The 20,324-nt window shown below is 42.4% G+C and overlaps 1 protein-coding gene across 1 annotated transcript in view; it reads left to right on the top strand.

Annotated features, from left to right (window-relative positions):
- LOC126271908 (cytochrome P450 6k1-like) overlaps positions 1 to 20,324 on the top strand; it is a 36,698-nt gene that overhangs the window by 5,146 nt on the left and 11,228 nt on the right. The window contains exons 2-4 of the mRNA XM_049974298.1: positions 10,205 to 11,104; positions 14,650 to 14,886; positions 19,329 to 19,580. Of these exons, the coding sequence (XP_049830255.1) occupies positions 10,213 to 11,104; positions 14,650 to 14,886; positions 19,329 to 19,580 (1,381 nt within the window). The 5' untranslated portion in view covers positions 10,205 to 10,212. The remainder of the gene's footprint in view (positions 1 to 10,204; positions 11,105 to 14,649; positions 14,887 to 19,328; positions 19,581 to 20,324) is intronic.

The raw sequence follows: 20,324 nt of genomic DNA, 5'->3' as shown, positions 1-20,324 counted from the left end.
GGAGGCGGTTGCGAATGGTCCTCGCCGATACCCCAGGAGCAACAGTGTCCCTAATTTGCTGGGTAGTGGCGGTGCGGTCCCCTACAGCACTGCGTAGGATCCTAAGGTCTTGGCGTGCATCCGTGCGTCGCTGCGGCCCGGTCCCAGGTCGACGGGCACGTGCACCTTCCGCCGACCACAGGCGACAACACCGATGTACTGTGGAGACCTCACGCCCCACGTGTTGAGCAATTCGGCGGTACGTCCACCCGGCCTCCCGCATGCCCACTATACGCCCTCGCTCAAAGTCCGTCAACTGCACATACGGTTCACGTCCACGCTGTCGCGGCATGCTACCAGTGTTAAAGACTGCGATGGAGCTCCGTATGCCACGGCAAACTGGCTGACACTGACGGTGGCGGTGCACAAATGCTGCGCAGCTAGCGCCATTCGACGGCCAACACCGCGGTTCCTGGTGTGTCCGCTGTGCCGTGCGTGTGATCATTGCTTGTACAGCCCTCTCGCAGTGTCCGGAGCAAGTATGGTGGGTCTGACACACCGGTGCCAATGTGTTCTTTTTTCCATTTCCAGGAGTGTAGTTTAATCACTCGGCATGTTTAGATGGTGGACGAATACTTTATAAACTAGCTCTTGTATTACATTTTCTATTTTTTTCACCTTGCTGTCGATTTGGATGTATTCCTTTCCTTGCTTTTCAACAAAAATGACTTACCGAGGTGCTTTTACTGGCTCTTTGGATTCTGTATACATTTCTTTTCATGTTGCACAGACTTTGTTTTCTAAAAGATTTGCAGCTAGACGAATACTTTTTGGACTCACTGTAAATTGATCAGAGGTTCACAGTTGTCATACTTCGCGGCTGCCACAATTGCAGCGGGCAGATGGGCACTGGGTACGCCGTTATGCCTTGCCTCGCCAAATCCAACTCTGCATGAACTATCGCAGCTAGTAAGCCACTACTGCTCTTACTACCCATCCTACTGTCGCAGAGGTTTTTTCCCACGGCACGAGCCTTGACACTTTTTCTCTCTGCTCTTCAAATCGCTACCCTCACTCGCGTTTCGTCCACTGTCTATCACCTGATGGACCGTGTTAATGCGTAATCTTACCCAGACGCACGGATAACATCACAGCCCAGCATCCTGTGATCCACTTACTAGATAACTAACATGTTTACGGAGGTGGCAGTAGAACTTTGGGTTTGGTCACCACATTGGTGCGAGCGTGGAGGGGCCCCATCTCGTTTGCCTTGGCGACGCAGGTGTGCACCCACCACCTCATGACGTCACAGCCATCTAGCTGGGGCCAACGAAACATACGAGCCACGCAACGAAGTTGTGACGTGACTCTAGTCGGCTTATCCGCTATTCTTTGCAAAAGATCGGTTCCGTGCAAGGCGTAAGTGAAATCAATACGTAATTGAAACGATACGCACTAAAGATGTCGTGTGTTATTGAGAATTTGCATGCATTTCATCACACAGTCAAGAATTATTAAACTTGCATCACCATATTTTCTCCCTACCGGACATGGGTGCTGGCACTCGTAACACCTGCAGTGTCGCCTGCTTTGATTAAGCGCCATGGCCTGTCTTTTCATGGGGCTCGCAGCTAGCCGCAGCACAGACTGCGTATCCTGCACTGCCTCAGTATTCGGCAGCTCGGCTACCAGATTGCCATTGACGTTGTAGACTTTTTTGTGTCACTTTGCGCTGCCATCATTGCGACGATGTCGCTTTGTCACCACGACGTCGTTTTCTTACGTTACTTGTTTGAGCACCCAGCCTGTCCAGAGTTTTACAATTGTTTTTGCTTCCGTGTCGGCTGTTACCCCATCAGCATTTCTCTCTTGCTGACATTCTATCTGTCCATTAACCCATTCTGCTCTGTCTCTGGTTTTGCCGGGGAAGAACTTCAACAGTTTTTTAATATCCAATTGGATTTTTTTTCCGGAGCGCAGCAGAGCTTAAGGTGGTAGTCCACAACCTAAAAAATTCTTTCAAAAATTTTATTTGCTTCTCAGATGTCTAACCTTTAAACATGCTAGTTATATAATTTTAACAAATGAACTTCAAACAGTTTAAATTGAGTGTTCAATATGAGCTGAAAGAAACAAAATTCTTTATTTAACATCGAACAGTTTCAATTTACACATTTATGATTGTTACAAAAAACAAGTGAAAAGAAAATTTTCATGATTAGAAATTCTTCTTCCTTGAAGCAAGCAAGCTGATCCAGTGGCATGTTATATCATTCCAAAAACGGCTTTTCAAATTTCATCGTATAAGTTATTAATTCAGATACATAAGCGACCCATTCTATCTGCCCAAATTCCATCTACAGCAGAGGGCAAATGTACAAACATGCAATATACACTGACAAGCCAAAGAAACTGGTACACCTACCTAATATCGTGTAGGGCCCCCGCGAGCACGCAGAAGTGCCGCATCACGACGTGGAATGGTCTCGACTAACGTCTGAAGTAGTACTGGAAGGAACTGATACCAGGAATCTTTCAAGGCTGTCTAAAAATCCGTAACAATACGAAGGGTCGAAATTTCTTCTTAACAGCACATTACAAGGCATCCCAAACATTAGCAATAACGTTCATGTCTGGGGAGTTTGGTGGCTAGCGGAAGTGTTTAAACTCGGAAGAGTGTTCCTGGAGCCACTGGACGTCGGGTGTTGCACTGTCCTGCTGAAATTGCCCAAGGCCGTCGGAAGGCACAATGGACAGGTGATCAGACAGGATGCTTACGTACATTTCACCTGTTAGAGTCGTACCTAGACATATCAGGGGTCCCATATCACTCCAGCTACACGCCCAACTCCATTACAGAGCCTCCACCAGCTTGAACAGTTCCCTGCTGATACGCAGGGTCCATGGATTCATGAGGTCGTCTCCATACTCGTACACATCCAACCGCTCCATGAAATTTGAAACCAAACTCGTCAGACCAGGCAAAATGTTTCCAGTCATCAACAGCCCAACGTCGGTGTTGACAGGTCCAGGCAAGACGTAAAGCTTTGTGTCGTGCAGTCATCAAGGGTACACAAGTGGGCCTTCAGCTCCGAAAGCCGATATCGATGATTTTTCGTTGAATAGGTCATACGCTAACACTTGTTCATGTCCCAGCATTGAAATCTGCAGCAGTTTGCGGGAGGGTTGCATTTCAGTCACATTGAACGATTCTCTCCAGTTGTCGTTGGTCCCGTTCTTGCAGGATCTTTTTCCGGCCGCAGTGATGTCGGAGATTTCATGTTTTAACAGATTCCTGAGATTCATGGTACACTTATGAAATGGTCGTATGGGAAAATCGCCACTTCATCGCTACCTCGGAGATGGCGAGTCCCATTGCTAGTGCACCGACTGTAAAACCACGTTCAAAATCACTTATATCTTAATAACGTGGCATTGTAGCTGCTGTGACCGATCTAACAACTGCGCCGTATTCTGCCTGTTCACATATCTCTGTATTTGAATACGCAAGCCTATACCAGTTTCCTTGGTGCTTCAGTGTACATCATTACACACACATAGTTGCAATAAACATTGAAGAACAATGACAATTAAATTTGAGCTGAAAATCATTACGGCCTCCTAGTTGCACCCGCCGTCAATGTACGTGCATGATGCATACTGACTCACACTCAGCACACGATTGGACATGTACTCTCTGTATTCAAATGCACACGTTAAAATAATTCAGCCCATATAGAAATAATACTCACTTCAATTATTGTTAAAAAAACTCGTGACCTTCTAAAGAAGTACACACTGGAACAGCTTACACGAAATAACAACATTTCTCTCAGCACACAAGATGACCACGTGGAAATATAGTAAAGACCTCAGTGCTGTCCCTCCCAGAATTATTGTTTAACTTTCGAGGCGCCACAGGGTTTTATGAGGCACATCTTTTCAGCATAACAACGACATTAAGTTAATTTTGTTTTTAAATCCCGCAAACCCTGGCCAGGTGCATTACAAGGAAATGGATCTTTAACGAGTCACTCACAATTTCTTCAGGTTCAATTGGTGAATTCGTATAATGGCTTCAGTAAAATCATATGCACTACACCTTCTGCTGCATGGGATGCCAAGTACCCACGTGCATCCTTCCGTAACATGACGACGCGAATTTGAGACTCGCTTGGAAGTAAACTCCCATAGATTGGAAATGCACCACACATTGGCAACGATTACTGCTAAATGCAAACTCATGTGAACTTGCCGGCCGGAGTGGCCGAGCGGTTCTAGGCACTACAGTCTGGAACCGAGCGACCACTACGGTCGCAGGTTCGAATCCTGCCTCGGGAAAGGATGTGTGTGATGTCCTTAGGTTACTTAGGTTTAATTAGTTCTAGGCGACTGATGACCTCAGAAGTTAAGTCGCATAGTGCTCAGAGGCATTTGAACTATGTGAACTTGTGAACAAAAACTGAAGAAATCACCTCATCCCACACTTCGCTTAAACATTTGATGCAATCCGTCTGAAACACAATCTGCTGCTTAACAGCTGACATCAAGCTATAACTATTAAGGGTAAGGACCGAATTAGCACTGGCGAAGACCCCTCAGCTTTGAGTTCGCTGTTCCCCCCTTACTAGAGCCCTCTGTCAAGATTTCGCGCAATCCGTCTCTAGTGATGGAGTAGACTTGTCTCTGGCGCACTGGCAACTTATCAGTACGAGCTGGTAACTGGCTCAACACTCTTGGAATGCATTTGAGAATTGATTCCTTTGCTTCCATGACTGGTACCTTTTTACTGTGGAGGCTATTGAGTATTAGTCGAGCCTGTGTATTAATAAGTGAATGGTGATGAGTATTAGTGGGAATGAACTCCGTTTTAGCTCCACTAGAAACTGCATCCTCGAGACTCATTATGCTCGTTTATATGTGTTACACATCATCAACTTGATAAAAATACGAAATAGTTTTATATTTTGTGGCATACAGATCCTGTGCTGGCACCTTTTTTCAAAAGCATGTAGCATGTCTACTTGGAGAACACGGATTCTGCCCGATCAGAATACTTACAGCAAACGGACTTAAATGCTCTAGAAGAATATGGGAAAAGTGTGAATATCAAGCAGTCACACACACACACAATTTTCATACAGTAGTGCAGTCGATGACACAGGGGGTGCTTTGTGAAACAGATATTAAATCAGTTCTTGCAGATCAGTAAAAGCCTAAAACCATGTATGCACAAGAGATTGTGTTATTGCTCTGGTTAACAAAGTAATTAAAACTATAATGAACTGCTCATGCCCGCATCTCGTGGTCGTGCGGTACCGTTCTCACTTCCCACGCCCGGGTTCCCGGATTCGATTCCCGGCGGGGTCAGGGATTTTCTCTGCCTCGTGGTGGCTGGGTGTTGTGAGCTGTCCTTAGGTTAGTTAGGTTTAAGTAGTTCTAAGTTCTAGGAGACAGATGACCATTGATGTTAAGTCCCGTAGTGCTCAGAGCCATTTGAACCATTTTTTTGAACTGCTCATGGTCAATGCTGTTGTTAATTGTTATCATGTGTCTTATTTGTTGGATCGCACTACATGCTTATCTAAATTTGACAGCAGTGTAAGATACAGCAACTGCCATTTAGTTGGTTATCTCCACAATTGTTCGTATAACTATTACAGAATTTTCCTTTAAATGTCTCTACTGCTCTGTTCAGACTCCTGAACTAGTAGATTTCTGTGCAGATTAAGTGAGGCATTCCGATAAAAATCACAGTTCTGCTATTACTATTTTTCAAGACACAGGGAAAACGTTCGTATGTAAACTGAGAGTTTTGTGTTATCCACATTATCTCTGTATTTAGTTGTGCAGTTTTCTATCTGGTAGGCAAGACAAATAGTTTGCAAATTAAAATATATTTTGGAAATGTCTGGGTTCGCCATCAAAACTGGCAAGCAAAATATACATATGAGAGGTGTTCTAAATGCATTGGTTGTAGAATAGAACATTCTAAAGACTGTATGATTTTTATTAAACAATTAAATCGTATTTCTGACAATCTGTTAATGTGAAAAATAAGTCATAATCTTTCTAAGAATGATCACTGTTCCTGTAGTAATCAAGTTTCATATCCGCAACGTTAAACATACTTCCCTTTGTTGGAAAAGTATGCTCTTCATCATCTCTCTCAGCATCAGGCTCTGCATGTAACTCGACGTTCAGACGATGAGAGTCGAGGTCATTGTTATACTTACACTCGATTCCATAATGTTATAATAGTTTTAAGCAAAGTGTCAAGGTCAGAACATTAGCATTCTTCAGGACAAACTTACAGGTAAAACGCAATGAGCACAGTACATCGGTATGACTTTCTTACTGTGGAGGAAAACTAGTCATCGGAAGCTTATGATGGACTGCTGACGTTGTCTCATTAGAGGATTCTGGACGCTCAGTTTCTGTCCACATGCAGATGCAAACATCTTCAGTTGCTACGGCGCACCTTCAGTTACTGTAAAACTGAAAGGTTCAGATGTCTTGAAAAGTAAGTGGCTTGTTCACTTGTGTGCAGTTAAATTTAAGAAGTAAGACGGTTCACTCATTTGCGTGCAATTAGATACTTCAAATAGTCAAAACCTGATGTCATTATGTTTTTGTTATTGCCTTTCAAAATGTCAAGAAATGTCTCGCTCGAGTTGTATGCGTACATCTCTGGTATATGAAGTCCTTAATAAAAGCAGAAACCGTCTGTTGCTTTTCTTTCAATAACTTGAAGGCAGAAAGAACAGTCATCAGTGCTGGACTTCTAAACCTAACATTGTTAAAACATTCTGAAAAATTAAGACATTAACTTGAGTGTTATAAGCGATCTGTAACTACCTAATAAAACTGAAGGCAAATAAAAGCGGGAACACCCTTACAGAGGCAGTAAGGAGAGGATAAAAAGTATAATCTGCATGTGTTTTCTTCATTGTTGTGGTGACATTCGGTCTCCTTTTCTGTTCTCACGACTGAGGCAGAAAATACCCTGGCTGTAAGTGATACGCTATGTTTCCAATACGAAGAATATCGAGAAAATCCCTCTGAAATCTATGATCACTGTTTCGGCTGCAGCACACTTTACTTCATGTTTTACCCACAGTGCATGGGGATTTTACGTTGGTACACACATATGTATTTTTGAAGACACATCACTACTGAATTTTAATTTTAGTCTTGTAGAAAAAATTGATGAAAGATCTTTGCATCGACGATTATTAATAAACGACACGTAAAAGAAGTTTACTTCTTGTCAGGATGGCTGCATTATGTCTGGTCCCAAACACAGGTCTTATCCGAGATTCAGCCTCACAGTTAGGCTGACCCCGCTACTTCCTGGCTGGAGTTTGCTCTGTAGGTGGTTAGGTCACAAGCCCGTCAACGTGGGGATGACCCCGCTAGAGCAACTGAAAGTATCCTGTGTTAAACGTAGCTCGCAATTTCTAGAATTCCTTGGCATTTACGCAACTGGTAGTTAACATTCTGCTGTATGCTCTGAAAGTTAGTTGAGAAATTCCCTCAATGTTAATGGAGGTAGTTGCTATACCTAGCCGGCCGCGGTGCCTGAGCGGTTCTAGGCGCTACAGTCTGGAACCGCGCTACCGCTACTGTCGTAGGTTCGAATCCTGCCTCTGGCACGGATGTGTGTGATGTCCTTGGGTTAGTTACGTTTAAGTAGTTCTAAGTTCTAGGGGACTGATGACAATTTAAACTGTTGACTAATGAGAGAGGTCGATTTGATCTGGCTTGATGTTAAGGATCTCTGGTGTGAAGAGGTGAGGACTTGGACGTCACTTGGAGAACGAACTTGGAGAACGAAACCTCTCGAAGAATTATTTTTGCTCTGAAATTTCAGTTTCAAAGACTTCTGCCCTGACTGAGGTGTATCTACAAAGTAGCCAAGTCTTAACCCAGAGATGGTGACTGTCTGTCCCTAGTCAGTCTGTTATCAGTAAATATCTGTGCCTGCTCAGGTGCTGATCCAAGTTTCGGTTCTAGAGCGGGTGGGGGGGGGGGGGAGGGGAGGAGGGCGGTGATGATGGGATCACTGTGTCACTGTCGGATATTGTCTCTCCTACTAGCCCCCTCATTAACCTCTCCCCCAAACAGAAGTTGCCATCATCCCCACATATAAGTGGGAACGATTTTAATACTAGAAATAAAAATTTAAAATGTTTTAATGGTTTAATAGTAATTTTTTTTTTGCTGGCGGTGAATCTGTGTGCTTCCATTGAGCTGACTGGCGCTTTGTTTCTGGATTGAAAAATGGCATCCACATCTCATCCATTGTCACAACCGACGAAAAGAAAGTCCCATTCATGCTGTCGTTGCGCGTCAACGCTTGTGAGAGCCCGAAGTTGTTTCGGTTTGTTATCACACGATGTTCTGCCTTCATTAAACTGTCGCACCCACAAACGCACTTTCGACACATCCATGACTCCATCACCACATGTCTTCTTCAACTGTCTATGAATTTCAATTGGTTTCACATCACTCAAATTCAGAAAACGAATGATTGCATTCTCTTCAAGTAAGGAAAACGTCGCCATTTTAAGTATCTAAAACAGTTTTCATTCTCGCCGCTGGCGGTAAAATTCCATCTGCCGTACGGTGCTGCCATCTCTTGGACGTATTGACAATGAACGTAGCCTCATTTTAAAACAATGCGCATATTTCTATCTCTTTCCAGTACGGAGAAAAAAAATCGGAGGCCTTAGAACTTGAATGCACCTCGTATGCCTGTATGAATGTAAATATTTGTACAAAACAGGAGATGTACATGTAATGAACATCACCGTCCATTAAGTCGAGAGACTGGAAAGCTAGAAGAAGGTTCTCTCTATGATAGCATTAGTTTCTTTTAAATGTCTCCAACCACTGATTTTCAGCATATAGCCACTGGCACCATATGTAAAAGTTTTCCTATTTGGCACAATAATCTGTACTTATACAATCCAAAAAGTTTCTCATGCAAAATATACTAGAATAATACCCAAAAGAGAAAAAATACAGCGAGGTCAATGAAAATTGTCATTACTGTAAAATAAATACATCAACCATTGTTAGCAGTAACTTATGCATGCTGCATAAAAATTTCTATTTTTGGTGATGGCTTAATTTAGTTTCCCAGTGATAAACATATCTGTCATTTTCATTTACTCATCAGTTAAGATAGTCTATTGCCATCAGTATCTTACCACCACTACCTTATCTGAAGTCCTTTATTGGAATACTGTGGTGTTCTTGCAGAAATTCCCATTTCCCAACACAGTGGAACAATAAAGAATTGTTGTAGCCGTAACTAGAGGGAGTATATGTGATGTCTGTCATGAACTTCTGAGTGCAGGATAAGTCTAAAAGATACTAAAAGTAAGTAAAAGTCAAGAATTTGTTTAGGTGTCAGTGACAAGTATAAAACTGCTACGAGTTAATACTTGTAAAAAAAGGGCTGAAGACCCTTTGGGCTATGCACGGACTTCTTACAGTAGTTTACTTGACCAGAAATACTTTTTTGTATTTGAACAATGTACGAATCTTCTAACTGGATATAATAAATTGCTTACATTTTAAAGTGTGTCAGAAAGCAGATATTTTATATCAAACAGAATTAATGGACCATAGTCAACATTCAAATTGATGAAACGTGGATACTTGATAAAGGATACAATTATCCCAAATAGGTATTGAACGATATGGAGACCACCAATTCGAAGCAGTTTGCTAACAAACTGGCGCTGTTTCTAATCCTGCAGTGTGACTCATTTGAGAATTGCACCTGTGTAAGAATCTCTCTTATTTCTCCACAAATCTCTTGCAAAAATCAATGTAGTGAATCAGCTTCACCTACGGTACCATCATAAGGGCATAATTTCTCAACAAACTAGCTTTTCTTACAACACCTATCATTCAACAAGTATTATAACAGTTCAGTTTATCGAGGTGTCATAGGTGAATAAAAGGAATAAATTAACAGGAACAGATTTTGTACTCATTTTCCGATGTTTGTACGCTAAACTGCAGTGCTATCACTAATATTCCATAGGCAACGATAGCCAATGTCGCTGATTCTATCAGTGAGTTGCAGTCAGTTTTCCTGTTGTTACAAAAGTGTGCCAAACAAGGGGTTTAACAACGCAGCATAGCATATAAGGAGTTACTCGTATATGTTGTGACACTAATGTTCTATTCTTTGTTTTTGTTTCTATAGGTATCAAAATGGCCATCTTCTTCAATTCTTGGGTGACCGAAATGTTGGCTCTCTTGTCAACTGTTTTCGTGATACTTTATGTCACGTTTAAAATCAGTTACACACACTGGAAGAAGAAAGGTCTGCCATATTTGGAGCCGTCTTTCCCGCTTGGAAATGCATGGAACACGGTACTAATGAGGAAAAATTTTGGCGAGGATCTGAAGGACGTCTATTTTGAAGCAGAAGGCAAAGATGTCGTCGGTATTTACTCATTACACAACCCTATTCTCGTTGTGCGGGATCCAGAGCTGATCAAAACGATCTTTGTGAAAGATTTTAACTATTTTCCCGACCGGGGCCTTTACGTGGACGAGAAGACAGACCCACTGTCAGCACACCTCTTCTTCCAGTCAGGAACCAAGTGGAAGTCATCGCGCCAGAAGCTGTCCCCCACGTTCACGTCTGGAAAAATGCGCGCTATGTTCGGCATAGTGCGCGACTGTGCGCGCACTCTGGTTGACGTCACACCTGTGGGCACCGTTGTGGAAGTCCGTGAGATGCTTGCCCGCTACTCCACCGACACCATCGCTTCCTGCGCCTTCGGCATCGATGTAGACAGCCAGCACAACCCCAACGCTGAGTTCCGACAGTGGGGACGGCGCTTCTTCAAGCCTTCGTTGCGTACCTTCCTGACTTTAGGTGTGGCACTCGCTAATCCCAAACTGCGCACCCTGTTACCTATACCCTTCGTTCCAAAGGACATCACAGAATACTTCACACAGATCGTCAAGGACACAGTCAGACACCGAGAGGGGACAGGAGTCATTAGGAAGGACTTCATACAGTTGATGGTTCAGTTGAAGAACAACGGAATCATCGATGACAGCTTCTCAGTCTCTGGGAATAAGAATTCTGAACGTAAGTCTTTATATTGTTTTTAAAAATTTCAATATATAATTAGCACATCGTCCAGACTATCGTCCTTAAACACTTCTGCATTAAGATACCATTATTCCTCTCGCCTCCGCAAGAGATGCGATATAGATATCACTTAATGCCATGGTACTTAATGCCGTTGATTACCACACACCACAGAGCCAAATTCATTCATCTAAAACTGTGATGATTGTCACTCTAGGTATAGAAGTTGTAAGCTAAAAGAATTTAATTGCATATCACTCTCTAAAAAATGACAATACTTTGGGGTAGTAACAGTTTCTGAAAGCTGATGGTCTACCAGTAATCCATACGTTACGAACAATATTACTACTAATATATTGCCGTTATATTCTCATCTGCATCATAACTGGTACACCCTCTGGTTGAATCGTTAACAGTACCGTTTACATGACGAAAGATTGGACAACAATTAGACATCTCCCTGCTGCTCCATCGCAGCCCCACCTGTGATGGTGAACTATCGACTGGCTGAACACTCAGAACCCAGTTGCACCACTCGCTGGACAGATCGTTCACTCTCAGCCCCTGCCCTGTGGATGCCAGGAGGTGGAGATATATGTAGTGCACATAGGAATTACTATCACTGTGTGGTCCAGTGGCTGGCGCCATCCTATTTTTAGATGAAATTAAAACGGCTTTTGTATCAGTTGTTTTGATTATAAATATGATACGGTAAGTGATAGCAATGAGCTGATATGGCATACAGCTTTGTGTTTCTTTTACTAATGTAAAGAGTTCATCTACATTTGTCGAAAAGGCAGTAGACACACCTGACCTTCATATAAACGAGACAACGTAGTAAGTTTAAAACAAGTGAGCAAGAAAGAAGCTCCCAGGTAGATGTCATTTTCCTTGACTTCCGGAAGGCGTTCGATACAGTTCCGCACTGTCGCCTGATAAACAAAGTAAGAGCCTACTGAATATCAGACCAGCAGTGTGGCTGGATTGAAGAGTTTTTAGGAAACAGAACACAGCATGTTGTTATCAATGGAGAGACGTCTACAGACGTTAAAGTAACCTCTGGTGTGCCACAGGGGAGTGTTATGGGACCATTGCTTTTCACAATATATATAAATGACCTAGTAGATAGTGTCGGAAGTTCCATGCGGCTTGCAGATGATGCTGTAGTATACAGAGAAGTTGCAGCATTAAAAAATTGCAGCGAAATGCAGGAAGATCTGCAGCGGATAGGCACTTGGTGGCAACTGACCCTTAACGTAGACAAATGTAATGTATTGCGAATACATAGAAAGAAGGATCCTTTATTGTATGATTATATGATAACAGAACAAACACTGGTAGCAGTTACTTCTGTAAAATCTCTGGGAGTATGCGTACGGATCGATTTGTAGTGGAATGATCATATAAAATTAATTGTTGGTAAGGCGGGTACCAGGTTAAGATTCATTGGGAGAGTCCTTAGAAAATGTAGTCCATCAACAAAGAAGGTGGCTTACAAAACACTCGTTCGACCTGTACTTGAGTATTGCTCATCAGTGTGGGATCCGTACCAGGTCGGGTTGACAGAGGAGATAGAGAAGAACCAAAGAAGAGCGGTGCGTTTCGTCGTAGGGTTATTTGGCAAGCGTGATAGTGTTACGGAGATGTTTAGCAAACTCAAGTGGCAGACTCGCCAAGAGAGGCGCTCTGCATCGCGGTGTAGCTTGCTGTCCATGTTTCGAGAGGGTGCCTTTCTGGATGAGGTAGCGAATATATCGATTCCCCCTACTTATACCTCCCGAGGAGATCACGAATGTAAAATTAGAGAGATTCGACCGCGCACGGAGGCTTTCCGGCAGTCGTTCTTCCCGCGAAACAATCGCGACTGGAACAGGAAAGGAAGGTAATGACAGTGGCACGTAAAGTGCCCTCCGCCATACACCGTTGGGTGGCTTGCGGAGTATAAATGTAGATGTAGATGTAAATTGTTTTCTTCATACCTCTCCATTAGGGAAGCTGTGTATTATATTTTGTGAATCGACGTATAGCTCACCATTTGAGATCTTGAGCGCTATTTAAATTTTTTACTGATATCTTATTAGAGAGACAGCAAACGCAAGGAAGGGATGAAGAAAAATTTTTAAATTTTGTTTATTGCTACGGGAGACAGTACTTGTCGAAACTATAAACACAGGTTATATACGTCTAACATTAAATAAAAACTTGTTGAGATACAGATCATTCTGTTCTACTGTAGCCATCTGTCCGTTGAAACTACGTAAGACGCCAAAGTGCTCACCGTTAACTCTTCCCACCCTTCTGTCATCTTTTACGAAGAATCACGAACTTGCGCTAGCTCACGTGGCAGTCCTTGGATTCACTCACACGTTTGAGACAGATGATCTTGTACGTGTTTCGTTTTCGATGATTGTGAAGCACACCAATGCCTTTAAATGTGCCCTTAATCAGAAAACGAAGCGATTAAGAGCAGGTGAGATGGGAGACCGTGATGATGTACATTCTCGACCAATAAACTACAGATTAAACGATTGTGTTATGTAATGTCGTACGAAGAGTGTGAAATGTGGTGATGCCCCATCGTGCGCGATATTCGTTGTCTTTTTGCAAGGCTAACGATGTCCACTAACGTGTGATAGAGATTCAAATCTCGAATAAATTAAATAAAACTTTTACTGTGCCTTCTAAGACCATGGCTCCGTTAGGCTGTCACCCACGGCTGCTCAAATGGCTCAAATGGCTCTGAGCACTATGGGACTTACGTAACTTCTGAGGTCACCGGTCCCCTCGTACTTAAACCTAACGAACCCCCTCGTACTTAAACCTAACTAACCTAAGGACATCACACACATGCATGCCCGAGGCAGGATTCGAACTTGCGACTGTAGCGGTCGCGCAGTTCGATACTGTAGCGCCTAGAACCGCTCGACCACTCAGGCCGGCCACAGCTGCTGCTCACACATTGAAATTATAGTGAATCTGCTGCTTCGCTTCCATGAAACCTTGCCTAATTGCACCTCCCCACACACAGCTACCATGATAATGTTCAGTCACTGTCCGAACTGTAAACTGGCTGTGACCAACACCACCATCACCGCCAGAGGAGCAAGTACAGAGGAAAACACAACCAGTAAGAAATTAGCAATGAACATCATCCACGACACAATTATTGGTTTCCAGACGTATTGTTATAGGATTTCTGTTTTTTAGTTTTCACCAACATCGCCTCCGGTAACAATTTGTAAGACACTCCGTTTTAAACATCCAGTATAAATCAGCATGTATTTTCTTTAAGTCTGTGTACTACTTTCTCCATATTACGCATTTAGTATGTGTCAGGGTCAAGGTTTCTGCAGTTATTGTTGATATTTCACTTCTTTATAATAAAAGTGCATCTTGAAAGAGAACCTTCCCCCAGTCGACAACAATCAGAGAGAAATTTTTAGAGTGTATTCTTCCATGAATCACTGTAAGATGATAATTCGTCAATCTCATTTGTCTTACAATGCAACTGACTGCATACAAACATATTTTACCCTTGGCAGAAGTGAACGGGATCCTGACGACAAAGGAGATGGCAGCACAGGCGTGGGGGTTCTTCCTCGGTGGGTTCGAAACTTCCTCCGGCACTGTAAGCTTCTGTCTGTACGAGCTCGCCAGACACCCTGATATTCAGAACAAACTACAAGAAGAAATTGACGACGCGATGAAGAAGACAAAAGGTGATGTCACGTATGAAGACATAATGACCCAGATGCCATACCTGGAAAAGGTGGTCAACGGTACGTTGTACGATTTTGATTATTTCGTGTTTTACAGTAACTAAATTTCGATGCTGAATACATTAAGAGCCATTAAGGGGGAGAACGGAGTTTCCTAACAATATATCAAACACATAGATGTCTATTTGTCTTCCGTTTGGATAGTTTATGGTATCCATGTACAACAATGTGAAGCAAAGTAATTTACTGTGGCAGTGCAAACCTCTACCACAAGTAAAGCTCAAATATTCTCAGAAATGAAGAAGACCACAGTTCACTAATCCCTACTTGAAACATCATCGTAAGCTACCCTTACAAGCCGCATTTTTGTACCTACAAGTCTAAGATAGCTTCCGGTATACCTTTATCACTAAGCGATTTTGTACTCTCTATACAAATACACACACACACACACACACACACACGTATGTAAACACACATACCATACACACATGTGCATAACACACACACACACACACACACACACACACACACACACACACACACACACACACACATACATACAAACGCACACACACAAATAAATAAACACAAATAGAACCTAGAGAAGGGTCTTAGATATGCCCTTTTTATTTGTTGATTCATTCAGAACTGTATGTTTGCAGTTGCTTTTCCACAAAACACCTTCTACCCTCATGCTATCAACCACAGAGTATAATAAGGTTTACTCTAAGAGCACGTGAAGAGCTTGCCAAAATATGTTAATCACATTATTATAATTCCAAGAAGATATTTTATGTAACTTTAATCTAACTTGCTATTAATTATCCATGAGCAAGGAACACTTATTGCATATTTTTAGGAATAGAGTTGTTTATTTTGGTATAGAAAATAAAATTGTCGGATTTATGAATCCCTTTACTCTGGTTTTGCACATAAATGATCAGAAAATAACAAGCAGAAAAATGCTTCTAATGGAGCACAAAAATGCAAGTATGTTCCTGTTTGTTTAAAAGACGGACTGAAAAGTGAGCTTCCGACAGTCTTATTCTATCTTCCTAAGCACCTTTAAAAACTTTCCAAAAATTTTGGCATACGAACATATTCATGCTTTTTTAATGTTCAACTCACCTCAAACTACCAGAAGCTCTCCTACCTCTAATTAACTCACACCTACTAGTCCGTCACTGTTGTCTCTGTTACCCATCCACTCACAGTTGCTCTTTCTCACTCACTTATTCGTCCCAACTCATTGTCAATATCTCTTTGTTTCTCCTGTATCAAAATTACAGCCACTTCTTCTTCTGTCTTACTACTGAAGGTTCCTCTCTCTGCCACTGTCTCCCTCTTGCTCTCTCTTACTCCTGCTATCTCATTCCTTCCTTCCTATTGTTACTGTCTCTTCTCACCGTCATTATCTCTCTGTTCCTCGTTGTCAGTGTCATATATTCTCTCTCTTAATCACTTGCTCCCACCCAATTCATCTTCCTCTTTCTCTTCATTCCTTCCCTCAGCCACTTTCTCCCTTACTCTTTTCCTAGAATTGTTCCGTCACTGTCACTGTGTCCCTTTCTCTCTCTCTCTCTCTCTCTCTCTCTCTCTCTCTCTCTCTCTCTCTCTGATAATGCAATAGTCGCCTTCGCTCTTTCTATAACACAAATACTGTCTACTAATACTTACAGTATTTATTACTTTTCCGTCTCTTTACCATTACCACTGTCTTCTTTTCTCTCAGCATTAGAAAATGCGAGTAAGTTTGCATGCCAAACAGTTTGGAAATTTTTTTTAAAGGTGCTGAGGAAGGTAGAACGAGGCAGCTGGTATCCCACATTTAAGTCAGTCTTTGAAATAAACAGGAACATATTCAAATTACTATGTGCTCCAGTAGGAGCATTTTTCAGCTGGTTCCCTTCTTTGCCCTGCTGCAGCACGAGCATGTTAGTCATAAGAAACGAAATGTACTGGTCAGTAAAATTTAGACAGTCTACTTATGTGAAGTTGAAATAATACAAAACTTATTTTATACCTCAGTCGGATTTTACATGCAAAATATTTTACAGGTACGTCTGTAGTACAACATAGGGTTTCCAGATGATAAAGGAGACACTTTGCAGCATATTTATTAGTGCTACGTTACTTTGTAAGCCACGTTTTCTTCTCACAACCGATTTTAGATGCGTGTTCGACATGTGCAAGTAGGGTAATTTTGAACCTCTGTACCTCGGAAACGGATAAAGACATGAAGAAAATTTTCAAGGCTGTTCAGGACCATGATCTTAAGAATCCGTTGTAAAAATTAGAGCGCTTTGGTGTGCATAGCCGTCTCGGAATCCACGGCAGCGTTTTTGGCACCAAAAATATAAGTTTTCGGGGGTTTCTCGACAACACATAAAGAGGTCTGAAAGCGGGGAGATGACTCTTCTAGATAGATACATAGAGAACACGCCGTTAACTTTTCAGCAATTTCCTATGGTTATTTATTATTTAGATTTCGCATCACACCGTATTTTTCGTGTAGAAGAAGAGTAAATCTGAACATTAGTATCTTGGAAACGGATAAACATATTTTACAAAATTTTCTTGAAATCGGGATCTTAGGAATGTTTTTAAAATTTCAGCTATTTTCTCTGCGTAACCGTCTTCGAATCCTCGGCTGGGATTTGGTCGGCTGGTGACGGAGAAAATATAGTAAAAAAAAACTCTTTGTGACGTTTCCCGAGGAAATGCACATGAACTTCCCATCACGTTCACCATAGACCACCTTGTACTGTAGGATAGTGACACTAAGACGAACGTCCTGTTGGTTATACGAATGATCACTATTCCTATTTTTTTATCACCAATAAAACCCCTGTCACATGCATACCTTTATAAAAGTGTGTGTACAGATGTTACAAGCAAGACTATACCTCTGTTTGCATGATTACACTGCAATTCGAGCTTACATATATGGGAAAGTGCGCTTCGAATCACTGCCATGGTGTTTTCTCTACCGTTCCACTCTCTAACGGCGCGTGGGAAAAACGGACTCTTAAAACTTTCTGTGCGAGCTCTGGTTTCTCTTACTTGATTACGACGATAATTTCCCCCAGGCAGGCTGGAGATGATACAAAATTTTCACATTCAGAGGAGAAAGCTGCTGATTGAAATTTCGTGGAAAGGTCTCGCTGCAACGAAACACTCTTCTCTTTTGCTTATCGACACCCGAAATCGTTTACCATATCCGTGATGCTCTCCCCCTGTTTCGCGATAATACAAAACCCGACGCATTTCTTTGGACTTTTTCGATGTTCTCCGTAAATCCTGTCTGGTAAGAGTGCCACGCTGCACAACAATATTGTAGCAGAGGATGGACAAGTGCAGTGCACGCAGACTCTTTAACAGACCTGTTGCATCCCCTAAGTGTTCTGCCAGTTAAACACAGTCTTTGGATTCTTTGCCCACAGCATTATCTATGTCACCTTCGCAACTTACGTTGTTCGTAATTGTAATTTCGAAGTATGTAGTTGAATTGGAAGCCATTAAATTTGTTTGATTTAATGTATAACGAAATTTCACGAATTTGCTTTTGTATGCATGTGGTTGAAGACACACGTTTGCTTCTGCCACTTTGCGCTCCATACAGATATATATCTATATCATCTTTCATTTAGTTTTGATCTTGTGATGACTATACTGTAGATAAATGACAACATCGTCTGCAAACACTTTAACGGGGATGTTCAGCTTGTCTCCAAAATTGTTTCTACAGATCAGGCGTAGTCAACATTTTTTACCAATCGCCCACTTTTGTAATTATGTTAGTAGTAAAATTCTCTAACCGTCCACCGATTCCACAACAGTGGTTATTTATAACGTAGGAAAGTGGTTTTAATTCAAAAAAGTTGTAGAGCAGAGTTACAACAAGTGAAAGGATGTAATAATAATTAGTTACCAAAAACTTGACGTCAAAATTTTATGAAAATCTAATGAAAATATTTTTGAAATTCCTACCACCTACCGTCCAACATGGGAGCTGAAATGTCCACTAGTGTCCTTTGGGGACCACGTTGAGAACCACTGACACAGGTGGTCGTATTTCCTCTTACAAGCACAATGAATTTCGTTTGAATGTCAAATGCCACCAGTGCTGCTGATGATTCTCCTATTTGCCAGCCGTCTTCCCTCCCATTCCCCTCCATGTAATAACGGTCGAACTACCTAGGACTATCAAAATCTCACCCTTTCCGCGCATTTTATCAATTTCTCTAGTTCTACATATATTCCCTCTATTTTCTCGTCATCGGCTTGTGATGTGGCTATGGAAATCTGTATGATGATGGTGGATATTGCCTCATTTTGAAACCTCAGAAAAATAATTCCGTCACTTTGTCACTCATAGCATCCCACCCTTTTACCAGCTATACCAGACTGCTGTCCATTAGATTTACGACCTTACGCGTAGTGCCACTGTAGAATAATCACTAAGATATCTACGATGAGATATGTCTTTTTTTTTTCAGAAACCCTTCGTCTGCACCCTGCTGCTACAATTCTGAATCGTGAGGTGGCGAAGGATTATAAACTGCCAGGATATGACTGTGTGTTGGAGACAGGAACTAAGGTGATCATTCCAGTCATGGGACTCCATCATGACAAGAAGTTCTTTCGAAATCCTGATAATTTCGACCCGGAGCACTTCTCTGAGGAGCAGGTGGCATCCAGACATACCTACAGCTTTCTGCCTTTCGGCGAAGGGCCACGCATCTGCATTGGTGAGTCACTTCTACTTTCATATTTATTGATTCTTTTTAATTGTTACAAAATTCTTATGAATATCTTTACACGTCCAGTGTAACCGAGATATAAGTATTGCTATGAGATTTCTTACGTCTACACTATGTTTAATTCCCGCATTAAACAATCAACAGCTGGCGCCACTCACGAATTTCAAATAAATTCAGAAATGGAAGTATTTGAGGTAAATATACACTCCTGGAAATGGAAAAAAGGACACATTGACACCGGTGTGTCAGACCCATCATACTTGCTCCGGACAGTGCGAGAGGGCTGTACAAGAAATGATCACACGCACGGCACAGCGGACACACCAGGAACCGCGGTGTTGGCCATCGAATGGCGCTAGCTGCGCAGCATTTGTGCACCGCCGCCGTCAGTGTCAGCCAGTTTGCCGTGGCATACGGAGCCCCATCGCAATCTTTAACACTGGTAGCATGCCGCGACAGCGTGGACGTGAACCGTATGTGCAGTTGACGGACTTTGAGCGAGGGCGTATAGTGGGCATGCGGGAGGCCGGGTGGACGTACCGCCGAATTGCTCAACACGTGGGGCGTGAGGTCTCCACAGTACATCGATGTTGTCGCCAGTGGTCGGCGGAAGGTGCAAGTGCCCGTCGACCTGGGACCGGACCGCAGCGACGCACGGATGCACGCCAAGACCGTAGGATCCTACGCAGTGCCGTAGGGGACCGCACCGCCACTTCCCAGCAAATTAGGGAC

The sequence above is a fragment of the Schistocerca gregaria genome, chromosome 5 (genome assembly GCF_023897955.1).
Source record: "Schistocerca gregaria isolate iqSchGreg1 chromosome 5, iqSchGreg1.2, whole genome shotgun sequence".
In the NCBI taxonomy this organism is placed as follows: Eukaryota; Metazoa; Arthropoda; class Insecta; order Orthoptera; family Acrididae; genus Schistocerca; species Schistocerca gregaria.
Note: the sequence above shows the minus strand (reverse complement) of the source record. Positions and strands in the feature narration are given on the sequence as shown.